Source organism: Phasianus colchicus, chromosome 12 (genome assembly GCF_987193195.1).
Source record: "Phasianus colchicus chromosome 12, bPhaCol1.hap1.1, whole genome shotgun sequence".
Classification (NCBI taxonomy): Eukaryota; Metazoa; Chordata; class Aves; order Galliformes; family Phasianidae; genus Phasianus; species Phasianus colchicus.
Genome location: NC_143447.1, coordinates 18,146,607 through 18,167,575, shown reverse-complemented (window position 1 = coordinate 18,167,575; position 20,969 = coordinate 18,146,607). Strand labels below are relative to the sequence as shown.

At 41.1% G+C, this 20,969-nt stretch overlaps 1 protein-coding gene across 2 annotated transcripts; it reads right to left on the bottom strand.

Moving 5' to 3' along the window:
- Nucleotides 1-397: 397 nt before the first annotated feature.
- Nucleotides 398-20,100, bottom strand: CLPX (caseinolytic mitochondrial matrix peptidase chaperone subunit X). 2 transcript variants are annotated; one of them, XM_031587818.2, is made up of 14 exons: nt 19,944-20,100; nt 16,288-16,448; nt 14,820-14,937; nt 10,745-10,899; nt 9,781-9,940; nt 8,227-8,268; nt 7,579-7,755; nt 6,745-6,909; nt 6,320-6,408; nt 5,641-5,805; nt 4,636-4,935; nt 3,618-3,710; nt 3,296-3,402; nt 398-2,250 (listed from the first exon to the last, which is right to left on the bottom strand). In XM_031587818.2, exons 1-14 carry the CDS (start codon nt 20,011-20,013, stop codon nt 2,160-2,162), a joined length of 1,893 nt encoding a protein of 630 aa, XP_031443678.1. In that variant the 5' UTR covers nt 20,014-20,100; the 3' UTR covers nt 398-2,159. The 2 variants fall into 2 exon arrangements, with proteins under 2 accessions (XP_031443678.1, XP_031443679.1); XM_031587819.2 differs by lacking the exon at nt 8,227-8,268.
- Nucleotides 20,101-20,969: the final 869 nt, after the last annotated feature.

Genomic DNA, 20,969 nt, shown 5'->3' with positions numbered 1-20,969 from the left:
AAGAACGGCCCGAGCGAATGGGTGCGGGCGGGGAACGGGGCGGCGGCGTCACGGTGGAGGAGCGGGCAGCGTAACCCAAAAGAAAGGCTGCTGCTTTGCTTAGAGCCGTGGAATCACCAACACCGCTCGGATCGCAGCCCAGCCATCGGCGCACCCCCACCGTGCCCACGGTTCCCGCCCCCTACCGCCGCCCGCCTCACCCGCCACCCAACCTGCCCTCCCCCGGCACGACTTGAGGGCGTTAGCTCTCACCCTAATTTATTAAAACTGAGTTAAAAGAGCCTCGCCGCCATTATTGAGCTCCTTTCGTGTCCACCCGTAGCTGAATAGAGCAGAATCCCGAGCCCAGGCTAACAACCAGCACCTGTGCAGCAGGGATGACACAGCTCCAGCTCCCAGTATTCATCGGTTTTATTCAAACGCCAGCAGTGAGGTACAAACTGCGGTTACACAGCATTTGTTTCCTTAAAAACAGTTCTTGATTACATAATTGCAAATAATCCCAAACAACTTCCAAAACTAAGTTGTTTAACAGTTCTGCCTAAAATGGTTGTTATTTTTTTTTTCCAATCCATTTAAAAAACAATCTGAATTAAAGAGCGCTGAGTTAAAAGCGATTCTATTTCTCACTCTACAAAAAGGAAAATGAGGACGTGTTACAGCTCACCACAGATCCCCATCTGAGGCGACGAAGCTTCTCCTAGAAACACTCCCAATTCTAAAAGCAGCTTTTTCCGAACCACGGATGGGTGACTGAACAGAAAACGGTGGGATCCTAATGCAGCACCTGGTGCATCTGGCTCACACTGCTTCCTATGGAAGAACACAACGATTACATGACTGTCACTTCAAATTTACATGACAAAAATGAACAAAAAAAACGAGGGCCAAGCACCCACAGAACCCTTCCCTACATAAAACACCTACGGGGTGGAAAAGAATGAGACAAGTTTTCTTTAAAAAGCACGAGTGAAAGCTTTAGGAGAAGGGCTCAGTAAAACCCCAATCCATCCAACTGAAGGACAAAACCGAGTTGTAAGCAACAATTTTAATTCCCGAAACAAACTGAAAACATACAGGTCCAATTGGGTTTTTACAAATGCTTTCCTGAGGGACTGAATTCATTTGGGTGTAGAACAGGAGGACTGCTTTGCTGTGAGCCTAAAAACCAAAGACAAAAGCACAAGATGCAATACTATAGCATTCGAGCATATAACTTAAAAAGCACTGCCATGTGAACACTCACTACTGATTACATCAAAAATATTATACACTTACTCTTCGTCTCTTAACATTATAAGATAGGTTGGGCAAATACCTGGCACCAAAAAATTGATGCATGATAGTTCCAATATGTTAAACAAAATGTACTATATTAGAACATTAATATTTAAAAATTTATGCCAACTTGTCATCCAAACTCTGCCAGCTTACCACTCCCTCAATTTCATTTACCCTTCTGGAAAAGTGAGCAAATTATTGTCTTCACCTTCATCCACAGCATTTAAGGTGACCGAAACTTTCTCCCAATGGAGAGGTGAACAACAGGATGTATTCAGTATCCAATTTAACTAACAAACCAGTGGTACATTTTTAGCAGTATCTCCCAGCACTGTCTGCAGTGTCCCCAAGCTTTTCAGAGTCCTGGTGCAAGGGCTTCCCTTCCAGCCCATGTAACAAGTCACTCCAGCACCGCTGGCTCCCAACACCAGCAGAAAGCTAACACTGACCCAAGCACACCCCCACGTGAGTTGTATGAGGAGCTGATCGTTTATTCACCCTCTGCTAATTATTAAACTTGTTTTCCCATTTGTAGAGTAGCATTACTGTAAAAATCTACCTATCAGCAGCACCTGCATTGCTGTTTACTTTTTAGAAAAAGCAATCCAGGTGTTGCTGTATTTGCTATGTTTTAATTGGACAAATGTAGTATACAATTTATATTTGAACATTATGCCATTCAAGTCCACACAATGTCCATCGAATAAATCAATGTGATGTTACAGTAAAAGACATGATCTGATTTATCTAATAAGGTTCCTCATCACGTATCGTATCCGAGATAGATCCAATGCTGTTAGTATCAGATTGTGAAGCCAGAGGCAAATCCTAAGGAAATAACCAAGTGCGCTTTTTGCGGGAGAGCATTCTGACAGGATTTAATGGTGTGCAGCATCTGCTTGTCGAGGCCAGCCATCTTCCTCAACTCCAGAGTCATATTCTTCTTCAGATGAATCTTTAGTGGGAGCCCTATAATTAAAATGAACGGATCAGATACTATATATAAATGGAGGGGAAAAAGATGGAGAGAGTTTCCATATCTTGCGGTCAATTTGCCACCTGCAAGGTGCCCTGATGAAAGATGTTCAGATTTCCATCTGTTTAATGACCTTTTGATCTGAAAGTGGTGCTATGCAGATTTAAACTAGGCAAGCTCATTACTGAACATCAATCAAAAGGCTAATGAATTCAGTTAAGTCATTAGATTTCATCAGTAAATGTTAAGTTTTCAGCAAACACGAGCGCTGCAAAACAAGTTACAGTAACCTTTCCTTTGGGAAATTATGTGCATACAGACAAATGCAGAGCACACATCTCAGTGGACAAAGTCCAAGTGGACCAAGCTCAAGTTCCTAAATATCATTCCTCTGTTTATTTTGACCTGATTCACCCCCCCACCCCCCACCCCAACTCCACTGCTTGGTCATTAGAACTATTACTTTTTACACCTATATTTTCAGTACTCTACCACAATATAATCTTTATGACTGTCATTATTTTAATGAGTTCAGCCAATCAACAGATGCACTTTTTTTTTTTTTGTTTTAAAACACTATGCCTCCAAGCACAGTGGAGGAGAAAACTTGCTGCAGCCCATAGCTTGCATTAGAAGTACCTTGGAGTGGTAGAAGTTGCAAGGAGGAAAAACTCTGCTTCAGAATCTTCCCAACTGTGTTTAGAAAACACATTCAGAACTTCAGGTTTTTTTTACTGTTATCTTATGATGCTGATTGGTTGCTTTATTTCTCCAGGTACACACACACACGAGATTTAAAGAAACTTCAAGTATAAGTTTATTTTTTAGCTTCTTTTTAAAAACTAAAGAAATACAAACCCAAAGTTTCTTGGACAGAATAGGCACTAAGACAACTGTGTAGAATATACAGATATTGGATTCTTTTTAGGTTGTGTGCATGGTTGTGTGCATAGTTCTGTGTTTATACACTCATTCCTATGACAAACATCAGACCATTTGCCTAACTGTTACTCATCTGATACTTCATTATGGCTTTACCTAATGTATCCTGGCTCTTTTTTGCCTTCTACAACATCTTTGTCAACTTCCACGCATACAATGTCAGAATTGGGTACTTCAAACATGGGCTCCAGCAACAGCTTTTCCTACAAGAACACAAAGAGAACAAATATTTAGGTATGGTGTCTTCTACAGAAAAAAAAAATATATAGTAAGTGATCATCAGAGCTAGAGGTCTTCTTGGAAGAAATCTGAATGCACACATTTATAAGCAAGGCATTGACTGCAAACTGCCATGATGAGGGCCACAGAACTAATATGAGTAGGTTCACTTGCACAAGATGAGACTTAATTTACTCACCATTATAGATCGCAGACCTCTTGCACCAGTTTTCCTCTCCAAGGCCAGCCTGGCTATAGCCTTCAATGCATCTTCAGTTACATTCAATTCACACTACACATAGAAAGAGAGCAATTTCAGTTAACATTTCATTTGTAATTCAAGAGCACGTTAAGTGCAACAGTGCAAGTATTTGTCTTTCACTCGCTGCAGACCAGAACAGTTAACATTTAAACTACACTTCAGTTTTACCTGGAAGTTACCAGTACTGACTGTCCCTATACATACAACTTCTACAAATGCTGAAAGGACAGAAAGACAAGAATAGTAATTACAGACAACTACTAAATTCATCCTTCAGATATTTGTGCTCTGCAGATCTCCAAAACACTTCACACACTGGAAGCAGCATTTAAAGAAAAGGCAAGGTGAACATACACTTTGGAAAGTAAGGAAGAATGAAGAAGTGATGATCAGAATACAAAGGCCTCCTTACTCCCTAGCCTTCAATCACTGAAGTCAAGGCCCTTTCCAAGAATTTGAATCTGGAGTTGAAAAAAAAAATTATGCACATATCCAGTGGAACAATTGGGCACTTCCAACTCAAGCAGATAAAAACTTCCCTTCAAAGTAAAAAAAGGAAAGAATGGGCAGCTTTCATTTTTTGAAGGGAAAGGAAAGGTGTTTTAAAGAACAAGCACAAACCAAACAAGCTGGACACATAGCCTTGAAATGACAGAACAATTAGGTAAAGAGAAGACACTACTTAATTCTTATGTGCATTGTAAAAAAAAAAAAGCATCAAATTCTCATTCAATACTTTGTAAGCAATCTCCTCACAGAACACTGGCCTAAAGAAGCAATCTGCAAGTTTTTAGAGCTTGTGTGTCTCAGTCTGTTATTTCTTTCCCTACAAAGCTAGTAAGTACAATAAAGCCACTTTCTTCAGCCACAAAACAGATGATGTATCTTTAGAGTGAGGCAGCTTTTTAACATTATTTGTAAACAAGACTATTGAAAAGCTGTCGCAAGTTCCAACCTTATCCATGCTGAATAATGCCTGGTACTGGGGAACCACAGCGTTCCGTGGCTCAGTAAGAATCCGTACAAGGGTTTTCTCATCTAGGCTATGCAGAGGAACAACAACGGGCAAACGCCCCACAAACTCAGGAATCATTCCAAATTCTATGAGATCTCTGGCCTCCACGTGACGCAGCAAGCGATCCTTTTCTTCAATATCTTCATGGGTGTTGGACTCTCCACTTATATTAGCAAGATCAGCTGCTGCTGCAGCCCTTCTGCCTTTTCCCATATTAGATGGTGTACCAAATCCTAAATACTGCAAAAAAGTAAAAATAAAAACCTGATGTGCTTATGAAACTATTTCAGTTTTCTTTATGTAACTAAATCATGTTCCAGCTCCATACAGTAAAGGAATAATTACATCAGTACACATTACTTTAAATGGAATGAATTACTATTAGTAAAATTAAACCCCTTGCACATAATCAGCTCCTTATAATACTTGATTGCCACCGTAAGGCATTAAGATGCTTGACTGAATAAGAGTAGGTTTTTCTTTAAAAAAAAGTGACACATCTTAAGACATTTCCAAACCTCTACTGATATACAGATGTTTTCTCAGCGTCATACTTGGCACACTCCCAATGAAAGAAATCCTGTTATCACTGCTAGAACAATGTGTCTCTCATTCTGACTTTTAAGAAACATAGGGTTTTGCAACAGATTAAGAACTGTACCAGCGAGTGTTCTGTCAACAGTTTAACGTCTTTCTTAATGCAAATGCTAAAAAAATTCCCTGTAGAAACAGAGACTACTGCAAGCTCCTTAAGCCTACTAACAATAGGTTTGCTCTTTGCTACCTTTCTTAAGCCTCCTTGACCTGAGGTAACAGATGGAAAACTGCTGCTCTGTGCACAAATTTAGTAGATTTACAAATATAGCAAGACCTTCAGGAGCCAGTGCTGTGAGTGGTAATCAAGATAACAACTTTTCAGTTCAAATACACCCCTGCTGTACTCACTTTTTCATTTTTCCTCCTGCTGATAATTCTGTCCAGGCCATTAAAAGCACCAGAAGCTACAAAGAGGATGTTTGTTGTGTCAACCTGCACTGTTTCTCCACGTAGTTTACGAGAATTCTTCTCTGGAACGTTTACTATTGTGCCTTCCAGCAATTTTAACAGGCCCTGAGGAAGAAAGAATAAGCAATACAAAAATTCACTGTGCAGCATCACACATGAAGGCATACAAGATCCCACATTATGTATATCTTCACAGGTGTACTTACATTTTATAATTTCTTATGCTCACATACTGTCAAGTAAACGGTTAAAGAAATCACTTTTCAATGAGAAACAATCCTACTTACATACAGACAAAAATCTTTTAATGCCATTCCCATACACATAATGAGTAGCATGTAGTAATAAATCGAGGGTTTTGTGAAAAATAGAAAATGTTATCCATTATTGCCTCCATTAAGAAACTTCCTATCTGAATGCTAATAAGGGTGTTTTTAAATTAAAACTTCTCTGCAACGTGGTCCTAAGTTGCTCTGGGGATTTTTTGAGAAAAGAAATTCAAGAGGAAAAGTGAGAGTTTCAGGGGTTAATAATGAAGGAACTGATCTGTGCTATTTGACACAGCAGACTTGATGAACAGTTTGCTTATGAAGTGAAGCCACTGCACGCAAGTACGTACTTGTTGAACACCTTCTCCTCCAACATCCCGTAACTGATGAATGCCAGGAACACTGCCAATCTTATCCACTTCATCCAGAAAAACAATTCCTACAGTTAGAGAAAATGGACTTAAGGAAGATTGTACTTCTTAAGATAGACAAAGATTTACACACTGGGAAGAAAGCAATTTAAGTTAGAGACTGTTCTACTTCTGTATTTTAGAGTGCAAAAATGTACGACCAGAATACATAAACAAAGCTAAAACAAGAACTAGCATATATGTTCACAGTTCTCTTTATGTTTATTATTTTTGATATGAAAGTAGAAAAATTCATGCCACAACAATATAGTTGGCAGAAATACTGATGATCTGCAGCTTCACAGCACCTAAGTAAGGTTAACAAAACTTGCTCATCAACTTGAGAAAACACTGTATAAGTTTACCTTGCTGAGCTTTTTCTACGTTGTAGTTGGCATCTTGCAGCAGTTTTGCAATGACAGATTCAATGTCTTCACCAACATAGCCAGCTTGAGTCAAGGTAGTACAGTCACAGATAGCAAATGGTACATCCAGGCATTTAGCTAGAGTCTGAGCCAGCAAGGTTTTACCTGGTGAAATAAAAACTGTATGTTATAGCTGCCAGGTAGTTCTTTAGAACACACAAACTCAACTATTTATCAGAGGATTGCCATTACTGTGATCAAACATTTAAAACGTTACCAGTATATTCATATATGCTCATACAAGAAAAAGTTTCCAAGTCAGACAGTGTTCACAAGCAAGCTGTATTTTTGAGTAAGACCAGTTCTGTATCGAGGCAGCTTGAAATGCATACTGTACCACAAACAAAGGATCACACAGTACATAAAACAAAATCCACGTACTTGAATAGACTACAGATTAAATCAATCAGTAGTCCTTTGCAGACACTCAAAGTGCAGTGCAAAGTTCCACTGCTCCTTCTTTGGAGAGAAACAGAAGTAACATATTATTTAGTGAGTGCTCTCTCAAATAATCTGCAAAATGTTATCACATCAGCCCAATTCCTAAGAACACAGCCACCATTTCATTTAACCACCTGTAATTGATCTGTCCCAGAGGTGAAGCATCACTTTAACTGCATCACAACTTGCCTCCCAGAAAGCAGACAGACTTTAGAGGCATTTTGTTTCAGTGTAGCAAGTTGCATCTTTTAATCAGTCAATACAAAAAGGCGTTAAAATAAGATTTAAAAAGCAAAAAAGAATTAAGACACACAAAATCATACAGCTGTATACCTGATCCAGTTGGTCCAAGCAGCAAAATATTACTTTTTTCAAGTTTTATGTCATCGTTGGGCGAATCTAGTACTTCACCTCCCCGTTTCTCCTGAGGTATCTGCTGGTTCATTTGTTGCTGCATAGATGCTCCTAAAGCATTGCCGTGTGGACTAATCCCAGCAATCTGCAGCAGTTCTGAAGAGAATAGTAACAGTACTGTTTGAGCACTGCAAGGTCTATCACTACCTTCAATACATAGCAAGAGCTTTCTGTTTTGTTCTGTGGATCTACAGATCATTTATTTGTACAGAAATTTAGAGATAGGACTGCAGTAAACTTCAAGCAATTACTACAAAAATATGAGTTTCAGTTATATTTTTGCTTAAGTGCATATAGGAAGAGAATCTCTAATGGCACAATATTATATAGACACATTCCCCCTTACACTTTGCTGCTTTCCATATAAAACTAAACAAAGAGTCAGATCCTAAACACCTCACCCCCCAAAAAGATGCTCAACATCATCAATTAAATTTAATAACAAAAGGGAAAAGTGAGCAGAATTTTTACCCAGCACTTCTAGCTAGTGGTCACTAAATACTATTCTACATGAATATCAAAAGGGTAAGTATTGCAGAGGAGGACATGAGGAGAGAGATCACTTACTTGTAAATCTGTACTCATCCTCCCGTCTTCTGATTTCTAATTCTAAGAGAGAGGATGAAAACAGTAGTGAAAATTTATAAAATCTTATAGCTTCTCTACCTCTTGCCCTCTTCTGAATACTTATCATTGATGTGTATGAAGGACTTCTAACAAGAAGTCTCCACAAGTTAGTTTTTATTACCATCAAGTTTAGCCCCAGGTTCAACTTGCATGCTTTTAAAGTGACAAGCAAGCTACTTATTATGTAAAACATTCACACTGAGACCTCTACATGGATTTTTGTTTTAGAAGCATTTGCAGAAGAAAAAATATATATATATATATGCTATAATACAATTCTGCTTGGAAGAGACTTTCTTAAACTCACACATTTATATCTGAGTGACAGAATGGAAGATGAAAAGTATTTCAAAGTATTATGAATTGCAAATTTATAAATTACAAACATCCACTGGCAGTTTCTTTGAGTGCACACAATATCTTCCTGCAGAGGATCAGGAACTTTCACATGCAAGGTACAAAACTGCTACTAAGGTTCTCCTCTGCATGTTCAAGGTTTTGCTTGTGCTGTTTTGTTTGTTGTTGTTTTGTTTTTTAAAGTAAATTCAAGAAACAAAGACGATTTGTTTTCTTAGCATACCATTAATTGCAATACAGAATAAAACACCTTAAGAAAAAAAAAAAATCAAGGTACGCTTTGAATCAGAGACAGCCACTTAATCCTACTTCTAAAAATAATTTAGATCAACATAGCTCTATATTTACTCAGTAGCAGAAGTACTGCCAAGAGGAGCTCAGACTCCACCTGCTAGATACAGAACAATACTACAGTGACCAACAGGTGCTGCCAACAGCAGCCAGAGTTTAGGAAGGTAACTATTCATCAAATTCACTATGCAAAATATTGTCTGTGCGACCTGCGTTGCTGCCTGCAGATTAAGCAGCAATTAGATTAAGATATGCAGTAAAAGAGATTAGAAGAAAAATTTGGCAAGCTTACTTTAGAAAGGAAAATACCTAATAATGTGTCAGTAAAAAAAAACACTGAAGATTTAGTAGGGTAGACAACACCTGTGAAATCATAAACCTTCTGGACTGCTATTTAAATAAGCCACAGAAGATTATTTGTGTAAAATTTGAATTTCACTGTATATTCTTTTTAATAATTTAAATTTCAGAATACTGAGCATCAAGTGAAACTATCCTTAGGTGAGATTCTGTTAACTCACCAATGCAGTATTTGCTTATCTCACTTCATTATATTTAGACAGTGAAAACAGTCAGGTTCATCACTTTTGAGCTTTCATACACCATTAAGGCAATAATTTGCTCACATACAATTTTTTGAAAATGCTGTGTTTTACCTAATAACACAATGCTTGAGTCAATCAACAGTCATTTTGGGAAGCTTTGACATTCCTCTTCCTTTGGGAAACATATATATGAATATGTACAGATTGCAGCTCAGCTACTACCATTAGAAGGTCAAAAATGAGGCAGGATTCTGAAATGGTGAATTTTATTTGAACAGAAGAAGAGAAAACAAACACAAACCTCTTGGTGTTAGAGAAGTCTGCTTTTCAACTTCAGCTTGCTGCCTCAGGTTAGCTGGGATATTATTGTAGATCCTCTTGTAATGATTATACACAGCAACTGAAAGCACCTTCTTGGCAAAACACTGACCAACAACGTATTTGTCGAGGTAGTTATAAATCTGAAAAAGTGACTCAGTATTAATAACATTTCTAAATAACTGTGCAGAAATTGTACTATTGCCATAATGTACTATTTTTAAAGACAGCCTTTACAGGACAATCAAAACTTGACTGTTGTTCTAGGGCTTTTTTTGTGCACGTTAAGATTTTGACATACATTCTGAAAACTTCATAATTAAGCAAAGCTGAACCCCGTGTTTCAGAAACCACTGCAGTCCACAGGAAGCGTGAAACACAGTAAGCTCCCAGAATCACACAATCACACAAACACCAAGGTTGGAAAAGACCTACAAGATCACCCAGTCCAACCATCCAACTATCACCAATAGTTCTCCCTCACTATCTAAGGAAATCAAATGATGTAAGATGGGAGCTGCAGTAGACAGGTTGCAGCCACACACTAACTTGCCATAATTCTCAACCAAAGAAGTCAAACAAAAGGTTTTGCAACACAGAAAGAAGCTGACAAGAGTGTGGAATGTGAGGCCATGGCAGGAAATTAAGGATACCACGGTTGGAGAGGGTTGAGGTTATCTTAGGGTCACAAGGCAAAAATTAAGGTACTGCATCTCAGTCACAAGACAAAGCCAGAGGAAACCAAGCCCTACTCCTCTTATGGGATCTACTGTTTCTTTATCAGTGCTCTGCCAGGTCACAAAGCCCTTAAAGGTTTAATCTTGAACTAATCATCTTTATTCTTTGTTGCTCTGTCAGGGTAGACCATTATACCTAACGCAGATTAAGTAAAGCATTCCAACATGCTGTAGTACAAAGGAACAGTGGGGTGACAATAAGAACCAAACCTTTTTCGGTGGAGGAGGCGGCTTCTGCTGGAATGCCAATTTCACAGCTTCTGCTGCTGACTCGGGCTCCTTAATGATGCTCTTTTTAGTGTCTGCCTCTGACAGTACAACAAAAAAATGGTGACACTTTTCACACTTCACAAAACGGGTGGAAGCTGTGAAAAAAAGAGAATCAAAACAGTAAGAAAAATTACTTGCTCATCCCAACAAGAGACAGTTTGGGGATGCAACAGGTGCTCGGCGTGCTTTGCAACACCTTCTGCTTATTTATTTTTACTGTCAATTTTTACTTTCAAAATCCAAAAGCCAAACCCTCCTACTGCCAACTTTGTGAATTATTTCCTCAAAGAGCCAAGTTATGTGCCAAGACTGGCTTCAAGAATTGCAAAGTAGAACTTGCACTACTACTTTACTTCTTTCAGAAATCCAAGTTGAAATAACCTAAAATAGGCAATAGAGAAAAACAAGTTTATAACCTGAAATAGCTCTAACAATACTGATGTGTTCTATTAAATGCAGTAAGACTGGTTTAAACTAAATATACTAGTGAATTTATTAAATTAAAAGCAAAGTGAATGCAGCAAGACAACCACAGGAAAATCTTCTATGTCTGAACTTCTGAACTCATAAAAAGCTTTCAGAAAATGGCGTGTACAGTCTAGTACAGCTGATTTTACTAGCAGCCTCCAGCAATACACTGCTTATTTATAGCTTGTTTTTGCCTTCCAAGGAGCTGGCATCAGCATTAATATTAAATGCACCTTATAGCTGAGTAAAAAAAGACCAACAGACTACTTAATAAAACAGCACATCATACTGTGATCATCGCAACTGTAGTAGAGTTAATAAATACTACAGAGAAAATTCATAAAACAGCTGACAAGTTCTTCTGGCAACATTCCAGCTGTCTGTTATCTACCTGATATGAATGCAATACTTGCATTCATCTGTTTTAACTCTTATTGAGTCAGAGCACAACAGGAAAATACTCTCTCCCAATGCTCACTCAGAAGACCCCTGCTCTCCTTTATGTCTGCAGAGCCACAAGGCTGCTGTCCTTCCTTCTGCAATACTAGCAGCCTAGTTAGGAAGCAGTAACCACAAGAATACTTGTCCCCTTTATAGATCCACAGGAATGGTGGGGAAAAAAAAGCAAGCAACTAAGCAGCAAGCTGTAAGAATCCTATGCTCTCTTAAAACATCATCCACAAAAAAAAAAAATATATATATATATATATCAATCATTGTGTAGAATACACTTGCCTCAATTATTCCAAGCAGCAGATAGGAAGATTAATTAGAGACCTTTCCTATTTTCAGTGAGACCAACAGGGTCATTAGGTACAATTAGGTATAGAGCAGCTTTGATGTGTTGGAGGCCCTAGATTAATTTGGTAACCACCCTCAGCTGGCAAAACACAGCTGTGGAAGGCAGTTCCTACTGTCTGCACAGCACTGGGAAACAAGCATTGGTGTGAGCATTAACAGAAGTTCTACTGGGTGGCAGAACTTTTGAGCAGTTTTCTAGGGACATCTCATCCCAGCACTGCTGTACTCCTAAAAGTGAGCACAAAGCTTCGAGCAACTTTTCTGTTCTTAAATAGTGATGTTTTGTATGCTGCTGGTTGTTTTTATATGGCATGTTTTTATGTGGTGAGTTAGCAAATACACACGAACACAGAAGAGCTTTCAGGTCAAATTATCTCACTGTCATTAAGATATTTGCAAATACTTATTAGGTAATAAAAAACCAAGTTGAGTGTTGTTCTTGATTCAGGCAATGTTACCATAGCGTACCAGAGGCTGTGTTTGTACACAGATTTCCAAAGACCACACAAACTGATCTTGTCAAAGAGAAATGCTGGGTTTCTACAATACACACAGGAAATCAAAGCAAGAGAATTAATCTCGAAAACACTTGTGGGGCTGAGACAAAGGGCTACCAAACTGCTAAGGGAAAAGGGCATCAGGGGAGCTTCTACCCTGTGAAGTACGTAGCAGGAAAGTCTTGCTTTTGAGGATGAGAGTTAATGGTGTCAGCTAAAGACAACAGAAGCATTGCCTGGTTAAGGTTTCTTATGCCAATCAGCTTTAAAGCTATTAGATTTCACTCCACCTCTGCAGCTCACATCTTGTTTCACTCATCACAAAACTCTTTGCATAGTCTGGCAAACCAAAGCAGAAGAGGAACTGCTGAGAAAATATGTCAAGCACACATCTCTTAATTTGTTTCATTCTTCCTTAATAGTTTGTTACTGGAAAAAAATGAAATGACTGCTAATTCCTTATTTTCCTTTTGGTTTTCAGTACATAAAGCTCTGCAGCCTGTAATTCAAACCAGAATTGGGTGAATTCATTAGCTTTGCTAAGTAATGTTAAAGGCTCATCTGAAAACTTAAAGTTACAACGTATAAGAAAACTTGAAACCCTTTCATTTTGGATCAATTTTTTCCCTTTTCCTTTGTTTTTAATATTTTTAAAAGATTAGAACTTATCCCTTTTGTTTTCCAGCTCCTTCACATTTCTATAATTTGGCTGGAAGCAGCACGATCGAATTAACAGACTAAGCCAGAAAAAAAGACACACCCAGAGAAAACTTGAGAGCAATTGTAAAATAAAATTGAAGACAAAGATTTTAAGTTAACAACCAATAGAAAACTGAAGACCACCTCAGAATAAGAAAGTCCACTCTAGTCCACTATTGGATGCCACGGTGCTCAGCTAGAATTCCTAACAGACTTTCTTTAAAGGCTGTACAATCCTGAAGTCTCAGAGTAGAACACAAGGATGTAAGAAGCAGATACACTCTGCTACCCACAAGCAGACTTGCTCCTACTTTCTCCCATAATATTAGTAGAAATTAATTCCCTTCATAAGAAAGTTTTCAAGCATGTTTAAGTATTCCTAGCGCTAATGAAAATAAACCAAATTACATTTCTGCTGTGTAGGGACACAGCCATTGTTCTACTCCACGTCAATGCCTGAATGGTATTTCCAAATTAAAGGACAACATCCAAAGCATTCTATTTCTTGTTACATCAGTTGTGTTGGATTTTTCAGAATGGTTTGTTGCCTGTGGTTTCAAATAAAAATACACATTATTTCTAAAAAGGAAAGAAAAAACAAAACATGGCTACCAATGATTGATCCTTTTTTAAGTGCACCGTTACTGCAGAACAGTCTTGTGATTCATGCTGCCTGATCATTTTAATTAAATAGCATGATTTACACAAGCAGCAGTGAATAAAAGCACACCTGCTCATTTTCACTATGATATTAACAACCATTTAACAAGTTAATGCTGTCCCTGTCTGAAGCTTCTTACTGCACAAGTCTGATTAGGATTTGATACTTCCTCCTTGAGCCCCACCAAGTGACAATGAGCATTTGCTTTCTGACACCTATTTTCTAGACTGCTCTCATAAGTGCTGAAGTAAGGAGAAACGTTTTTGAGTGCAACAGAACCTGCAGCATAACTGGCATTAGTCTGAATTGTACTTCAAAAGGCTGCTATTCCTGCTGGACATCAGGCATCCCATACACTTTGGATTTTGTTTGGACTTCCCTGATTCCTATTTAGAATGTATTATGCATTTGATTTTGTCACAAAACCCAACCTAGTAAGCCATCTGTCACATGCTGATTCCTCTGCTGGATAACTACTCTGGTTTCAGTGCATACAGGATTAGTCCTATTATTTAGTAAGCAAAGGACAGACACTACTAACATTTACATCTATAAATGGACAGAAAAGAACTATTAGTAGCTAAAGCAGTACAGTTTACACAGGCATCTCTATGACCCCATAAATGTAGACAAGCTATTATAAATGATCATATTCAAAATTGCAGTCCAAATTCCACTATCATGTTCTGCTCCACATCACAGGCAATTACACAAATGCGTCAGACAGTACGTGCTTATTCCAACGTGGTCAAACTAAACTTTCCCACCCCCCCTATTGTGTAATTAATTGAAGTTCTACACAGACTAAAACGTAACGATCAGGACTGCATTAGATCATTAACACAATCACATCTGCAGCTATTTATAAAAGTTATCCAGCAGCACTTACACACGAAGGTCTCCACATGTGTGCACAGGTCACCACACTTGGGGCAGCGCAGCTGGTTCCCTCCTTTTCCAGAACTTCCAGAGCTCGACTTCTTACCACCCCCCTCACCGACAGACTTCTAAAAAGAGATTTCCAGACAATTAGTGCCAAACAGCAGAGCTGTGACACCGGGCATTTGGCAGTGTGTTTGTGGAATCCAGCCATGTGAATACTGTAATACCTGTATAATGAAGTAACTCTTGTCAGGACTTTTTAAAGGTTTTGATAACTCAGCAGCACAATAAAAACAACCTGAAGCATATGGGTACCTGCATTTCCCAGCTGCACCAATTCTGGATGCTCACAGAAGCACTCCTTATCTACATTACCACTGCTTGATTGGCACTACAATAATAGCAAGCTATGCTGTGTTAAGAGTGTTTTAACAGCACATTCCAACACAGTTTATACTAACCACAGAGAAGAAAACAGTTGATTCTTATAGAGGGTCATTTCATTATCATAACTGTGTTTATTCTAAGGGTTCTGGATGCCACATCTCTTCTTGTGTCCTTGGCAGACGTCCCTACGCTGGCAGATGGCTGTAGGGCAGATATGCCTACAAAACAAGCATCTCAGAAACTGTTTGAAAAAATGCTCTTCTAACCTCTAAGGCAGAATCCTGCTGCTCTTTCTTCACGTTCTGCTTTCAGTGGTGTTTAATGTTAACTGGTAGTAATTAATTTGAGAAAACACCAAAGATCCGTCTCCCCTCTTTTAAGACACTTCTGCACTTTAAGCCTTATATGCCTATTTTTCCTCAGAATCTTTCTAAAGCACAAAAGAAGAAGATTTCCTTCTTCATTGTTCAAGTAAGTTTAATCTGAAGCTTCAGAAGACACCTGTGTCATCTGGACAGTCACTCAGATGACATACTGCCACGCTAAGGCAAAAGTTATCGCTCAAACTCTCAAAATCTTATTTGCTGACTAAAGAGCAATTTTATTCTCAGGTAATCATTTATCTGTAGAAGCTGTTCATTAACTACAATTATAGAGAAAGACCAGGATGAAAATAAATTAAAATTTACTCCCAAGAATAAAGCAGGTCTCCTCACAAAGTTGCCTTGTGACAGTTAAAACACAACTACCAAACCAGCGCTGAAAAGGAACACTGAAAACTGTACTTACTTTTGAAAGCCCACTTGGCAGCAGCAGGCTTTTGAAGAACAGTAGTGATCACTACTCTTCCCTGAGCTCCTGAAAACTGTTGTGAATTTATAACATTCTACAGAGACCTATGAAGTGTCCCCTTGCAAAAAGATTAATAAAACTGGGAAAAGCATTATGGAATATTTATACAGTTTGTCTGCCAGTAGATTCACAGTAGAATTCTTCTTTGCTGTCAGCTGCAGATTTTAGTATATCTACTAAAAATATTTAGGAAACATCTTTACAAAAACTACTGAGAAGCATAACATTGAGATTACCTTGCTTCCTTCTCCAGAGCCATCCTTGCCCGTGCCATCCTTTGAAGCAAAATACGCCGGTGTTTCTGAAAAGTTTCTAAGAGGAATCCGCCTGAGAGAACAAGTTTCAAAAGTCCCAAGTTTCCCCAGAACAGGGATGCGTGTACGGCCACAGGTAATACCTAAAAACAAATGAAAGCACAGAAGGAAAACAGTTAATTTCACCAACCATTACACCGTGGTGAAAATCTTGCCAATATCACAGCAAGACAACAGAACTACCTCGTTAGCATCTGACTAAAAGCATGCTGGCTGTGACTGTAAATACTCAGTGTGCATAGTTTCAATGCAGTGCTTTATACTTTTATCCAACTCTTTAGGGACAAATCATTAAAATAAAACCAAGCCAATGTTTTCCTCAGGCATACTCTGTTCAAAATGCAGTCTTTTACCTACACGTTAAGCACCTAAATTTTGGATCTCAATTGAAAATACTCCAGTTCTGACTCAGACGTCACTAAACCCCAAAGCTGATTTATGTTAAATAAAAGCCACCAACAGCAGAACTCCGAGCAGCCACATTTCAGTAATGCAAAGTGAATTCATTTCACCACTTTGAAGTTTACTCCATAAAAAGCTGCCAGATCATCCAAAAATGACCTGAAAATAATCCCATGTCCTCTAATATCAGAGAGTCTCATTGTGCCATAGGACTGGGAACATCCCACGTGTGAAAGCAATCCTCAGAACAACCAGCATCCAGCTCTTGTGAAACCATCAGAGTAAAAAAGAGACCATTGAAACGTCCCCTTATTATGCAGCAGTTACCAAAGAGGAGCGTCAGAGGCCCAGCCCTTGTGTCTGGATTTGGATTTCACTGTCAGCTCCACTGAGAAGTCATTTCCAGGAATCAGAGGTAACGTCTGACACACACACACACACACACACACACAAAAAGTTGTTCCAGGGGAAACAGAAAAGGCAGAGTTACAGCTGGCACACACTGACCCTTCACAGAGAGGCACAATAAATATTAAACAATGTTAATGCTGTGGACGTGGCTTACTGCCAATGAGAAAAAAAACATACTGAGAAACCAAGCAGCGTGTAAGGTTACGCTCCATGCCGAGGTATGGTGTGAATCAACATATGTCATCCTGGTGATTGCAACATCTCGGCACAAACAAGGAGCCTGCAATCGTTACCTTCCACCTTTCTTTTATTTAAACCAGCACTTTTTTGACTTGCTTCATGTACTTGATGGGAGCTCTGAATGTTACTGACAGAAGAGCTGTACAGTGACAAGGAGAGTTCAAACCTTGCTGCTCCTGCCTGGTTTTTACTCTATTAAGTCAGGGAGATGAAAAATCTACAAAAAACCCCAAGAAGTCACCCAGAAAAAAAAACTGGCAAGAGAAGCACAATTCATGTACTCTGGAAGAAGTAAACATTTCTGGTTTATTGTTTTAAAAGATATATAATAAATACATGTGTAAACACAGAAAGAATTAACAGAATTTCAACTTCCCTGCTGAGAGACACTACAATACGGAAAAGCACCTTAGCTTACAACACTGCACTAATGATGCAAACGCACAGATTGCTCCACACCAGAAACAAACTGCAAATGCTGGTTCAGTTTCACAAGCAGCTGTGCTCTGCTGAGCAAATCTGCACCGACAGTTCGCAGTGCTGGGTGCACTTGTCAGTACCAAACACACTGTGCTGAGTGACCAACATATTACAGCTGTTACGCAGCACTTCCCAGTCCTGGGGGGCTTATTCCTCATAAATGGTTTCTTTACTGAGCTTTGTCTTGCTTCTTCTAAAGGGAAAGGAACAGGACATCTTAAAAAGAAAACAACAACCACAAGAAAAAAGCATCTCTGCTGAGTAAAAAACCAATATCACAGTTCTCCTGCCTACAGAGAACAAAGTCCTAATAAAGAGAGCAAAACACTTTACTACTGCTGAGCGCTATACAGGGACAGAAGATGGCCAATTTTAATTGAATGACACAGAAGATGTCCTGAAAACACACTGGCTATGAAATGACACGAGAAGTGCCTGAGCTGATAAGCACCACGCTTCTGCTCTATTGATCAGCACCACCACAGCTGTGTGACTGCACCCAGAGTCTGTTGGGCTGCAGGCAATGGATCCAGGCAGCCACCCACCCTGCAGCAGTGCCTGTGCTGCTGATCACTTCCTTCCTCCCCGCCACAAAAGCTGGTCAGTCTGTAGGGTACAACATCAAACTGACCGTGCCACATGTGAATTCTAAAAGGTACAGATTGGTTGAAGCAGAAGAAAACAAAACCACATTACTGCTCCATCAGCTTCAGGCCACGGGACAAAGCTTGTCGTGTTCAGCCAACCCAGAGATGCAAGTGATTTTTTGCTTTAATATCTTTTTTGGACAGAACTTCGCTGTACGATTAAAGACTAAAGGAGGAAGAAAGTTATCACAATGACTGTTCTGCATAAGTAAATCCAGAGGCAATATTACAAAAGCAATTCCAGCCCAGTGCTGGCACCTCCTGCTGAAGGATGCAGGCACTGTAAGGGTGCAGATACATGGCAGCACAGCAGCATTCTCACACAAACCAGCAGTCAGGTTTGGGTACTTTTTCTAGCTTTAAGAACACGTATCAAACGTAAGAGTTGTAGCAGCAGCAATAGCACCTCCCCGTAACCTGCCTAGATCAGCAGGCTGTGACAAAACAGAAGGCTCCTTTACAGCTTATTAAAGATTAATTGGGAGGTGAGGAACGAAATGCCAACTTTTGGGCCAAACCTCAAGTATTCTGTAAGAGTCTTTTGCCCAATGTTGTCACAGGGAGACTGACAGGAGATGAGGCCCTGACAACCTCAAGTTTATACCAACTGCCACCACACCCAGCAGCGATGCCCCACAAACTGATCTGTCACAACCACCAAGATGTGCCAAGTGAAGACTTTTATAAGCTCCAAGTAACCAGATGTGCAATATGACTCCACAAACACGTTCCAGCCTTATTCACTCTTGTACACATCCCTCTGAATTCTTAGTTCTGAGAGGAGAAAACACAAGCTCTGCTTGTTCCTTAGAAAGGCACAGAGAAAAGCAGCAGCTCTGAGTTAAACGTAGAGCGCTGCCTGTTTTCAGACTCCTTGTTCCCCTGGTTTTGCGTGGGTCTGAAAACCACGTTCAGCCCCCTCGGGGCAGATGTCACACACAAAGGGGCGCAGCACCGAGCTCACCCCACGGTCCTCTGCCTTACGAGCCCCTGGCAGGGGAAGAAGTGCCCCAAAGCTCACTGAAAAGCGGGGAGGGCAGCCCACAGCCGCGCCGCGAGAGCTGCCGGAGGCACAGCACGAGGAGAGGCCGGAGCAGGCGGAAGGCTGCGGTCCCCTCACAGGGCCGGCGCGGGCCTCGCGCCGCCGGTCAGCCGGACGCGCTTTCTGCCAACCCAGCACGGAACGGCGCCAACGAGAGCCCGCTTCCCGCGGCTCCGCACAGCCCTTAACCTCCCCGAGGAGAACGCTCAGCAGACGCAGGGCCGCCCCGGGCCCTTATCGCACAACACCTGCGGCGCTGACAGCGGCCACGGAGCGCGGGAGGAGGGCCCGGCCCCGCGGGGCAGCGCGAAGGAGCCGGGAAGGGCCGAGAGGAGCGGAGGGTCGGGGGCGGTTACCTCTCCGCGCAGAGGGCAGCGTGGAGCCCAGCAGGCGCGCGGCCGCGGCACAGCTGTGGCAGGCGGACATGGCGCGGCCGCGGCCCGGCCCGGCCCGCTCCCCCCGACGAGGCCTTCGCTGGCGGCGGAGCTGAGCGCCCCGCCCGCGGCGTAAACACCCCTTCCCCCCGCTCGGCGCCGCCCCGTGACGTCACCGCGCACACCTCCCTCTCCCCTTGGACTACCGTTCCCAGCAGGCAGGGCGCGGGGCTCCCCGTCTGAACTCAGGGGGTGGCCGCCTTGCGGGGCCTTCTGGGAGATGTAGTCCTCGCGGGAGGCCAGGGAGCGGCGGGCCGCGCCGCGTTGCATGGTGGGAAGTGTAGTGCGGGCGGTGCGGCTGCGCGCTGCCGCCTCCCGGGGCTACGCGGCGATTTCTGGCAATTCAGTTTGCCTTCCGCACGTCAATTTTAGGTAATTCCTCGCTCCTGATAGCAATTAACCTCGTCTTTTCCCAGAACTTCTGACATCACCACGTTGTTTTTTGCTTCCCAATCTTAAATGCAAGAGAAATACTTCGACAAAGATTTTTTTTTTTTTTTTTCCTAAAAAGCCTTTCATAAAAATGAAACTGATAAAGCAGCTGGTCATTGAGAGAAACGGAACAACCTCGGGAGACAGACCGCTCTGCTGGGTGATCCTCAGTCAGGGGGGAAAACGACCCCCAGCAGCGCCATTCCTAACTTCTGCTCAGGTCCTGTTGGTTCTAATCTGGTAGCACACAGCTTCAACGCTACAGCAGCTGCCAACCTGACTTTAATCTGCACTAGACCCAGCTGTGCACGTCCTGCCAGGAGCACTTTGAAGCACAGCGTTCACCTCAGCAGCGCTTCCACTTTAAATCAGTCGACGTTTCTCACAGACAGCTGCAGATAATGCAGTCCCCCGCCGGGTGGCATGACAGATCAGAGAAGGGAGAGAAGCCCAAGCACAGAGCTGTCACGGCTTTCTCTTAGTTTGTAGACACACGCGCGCAAAAAGGAGAAATAC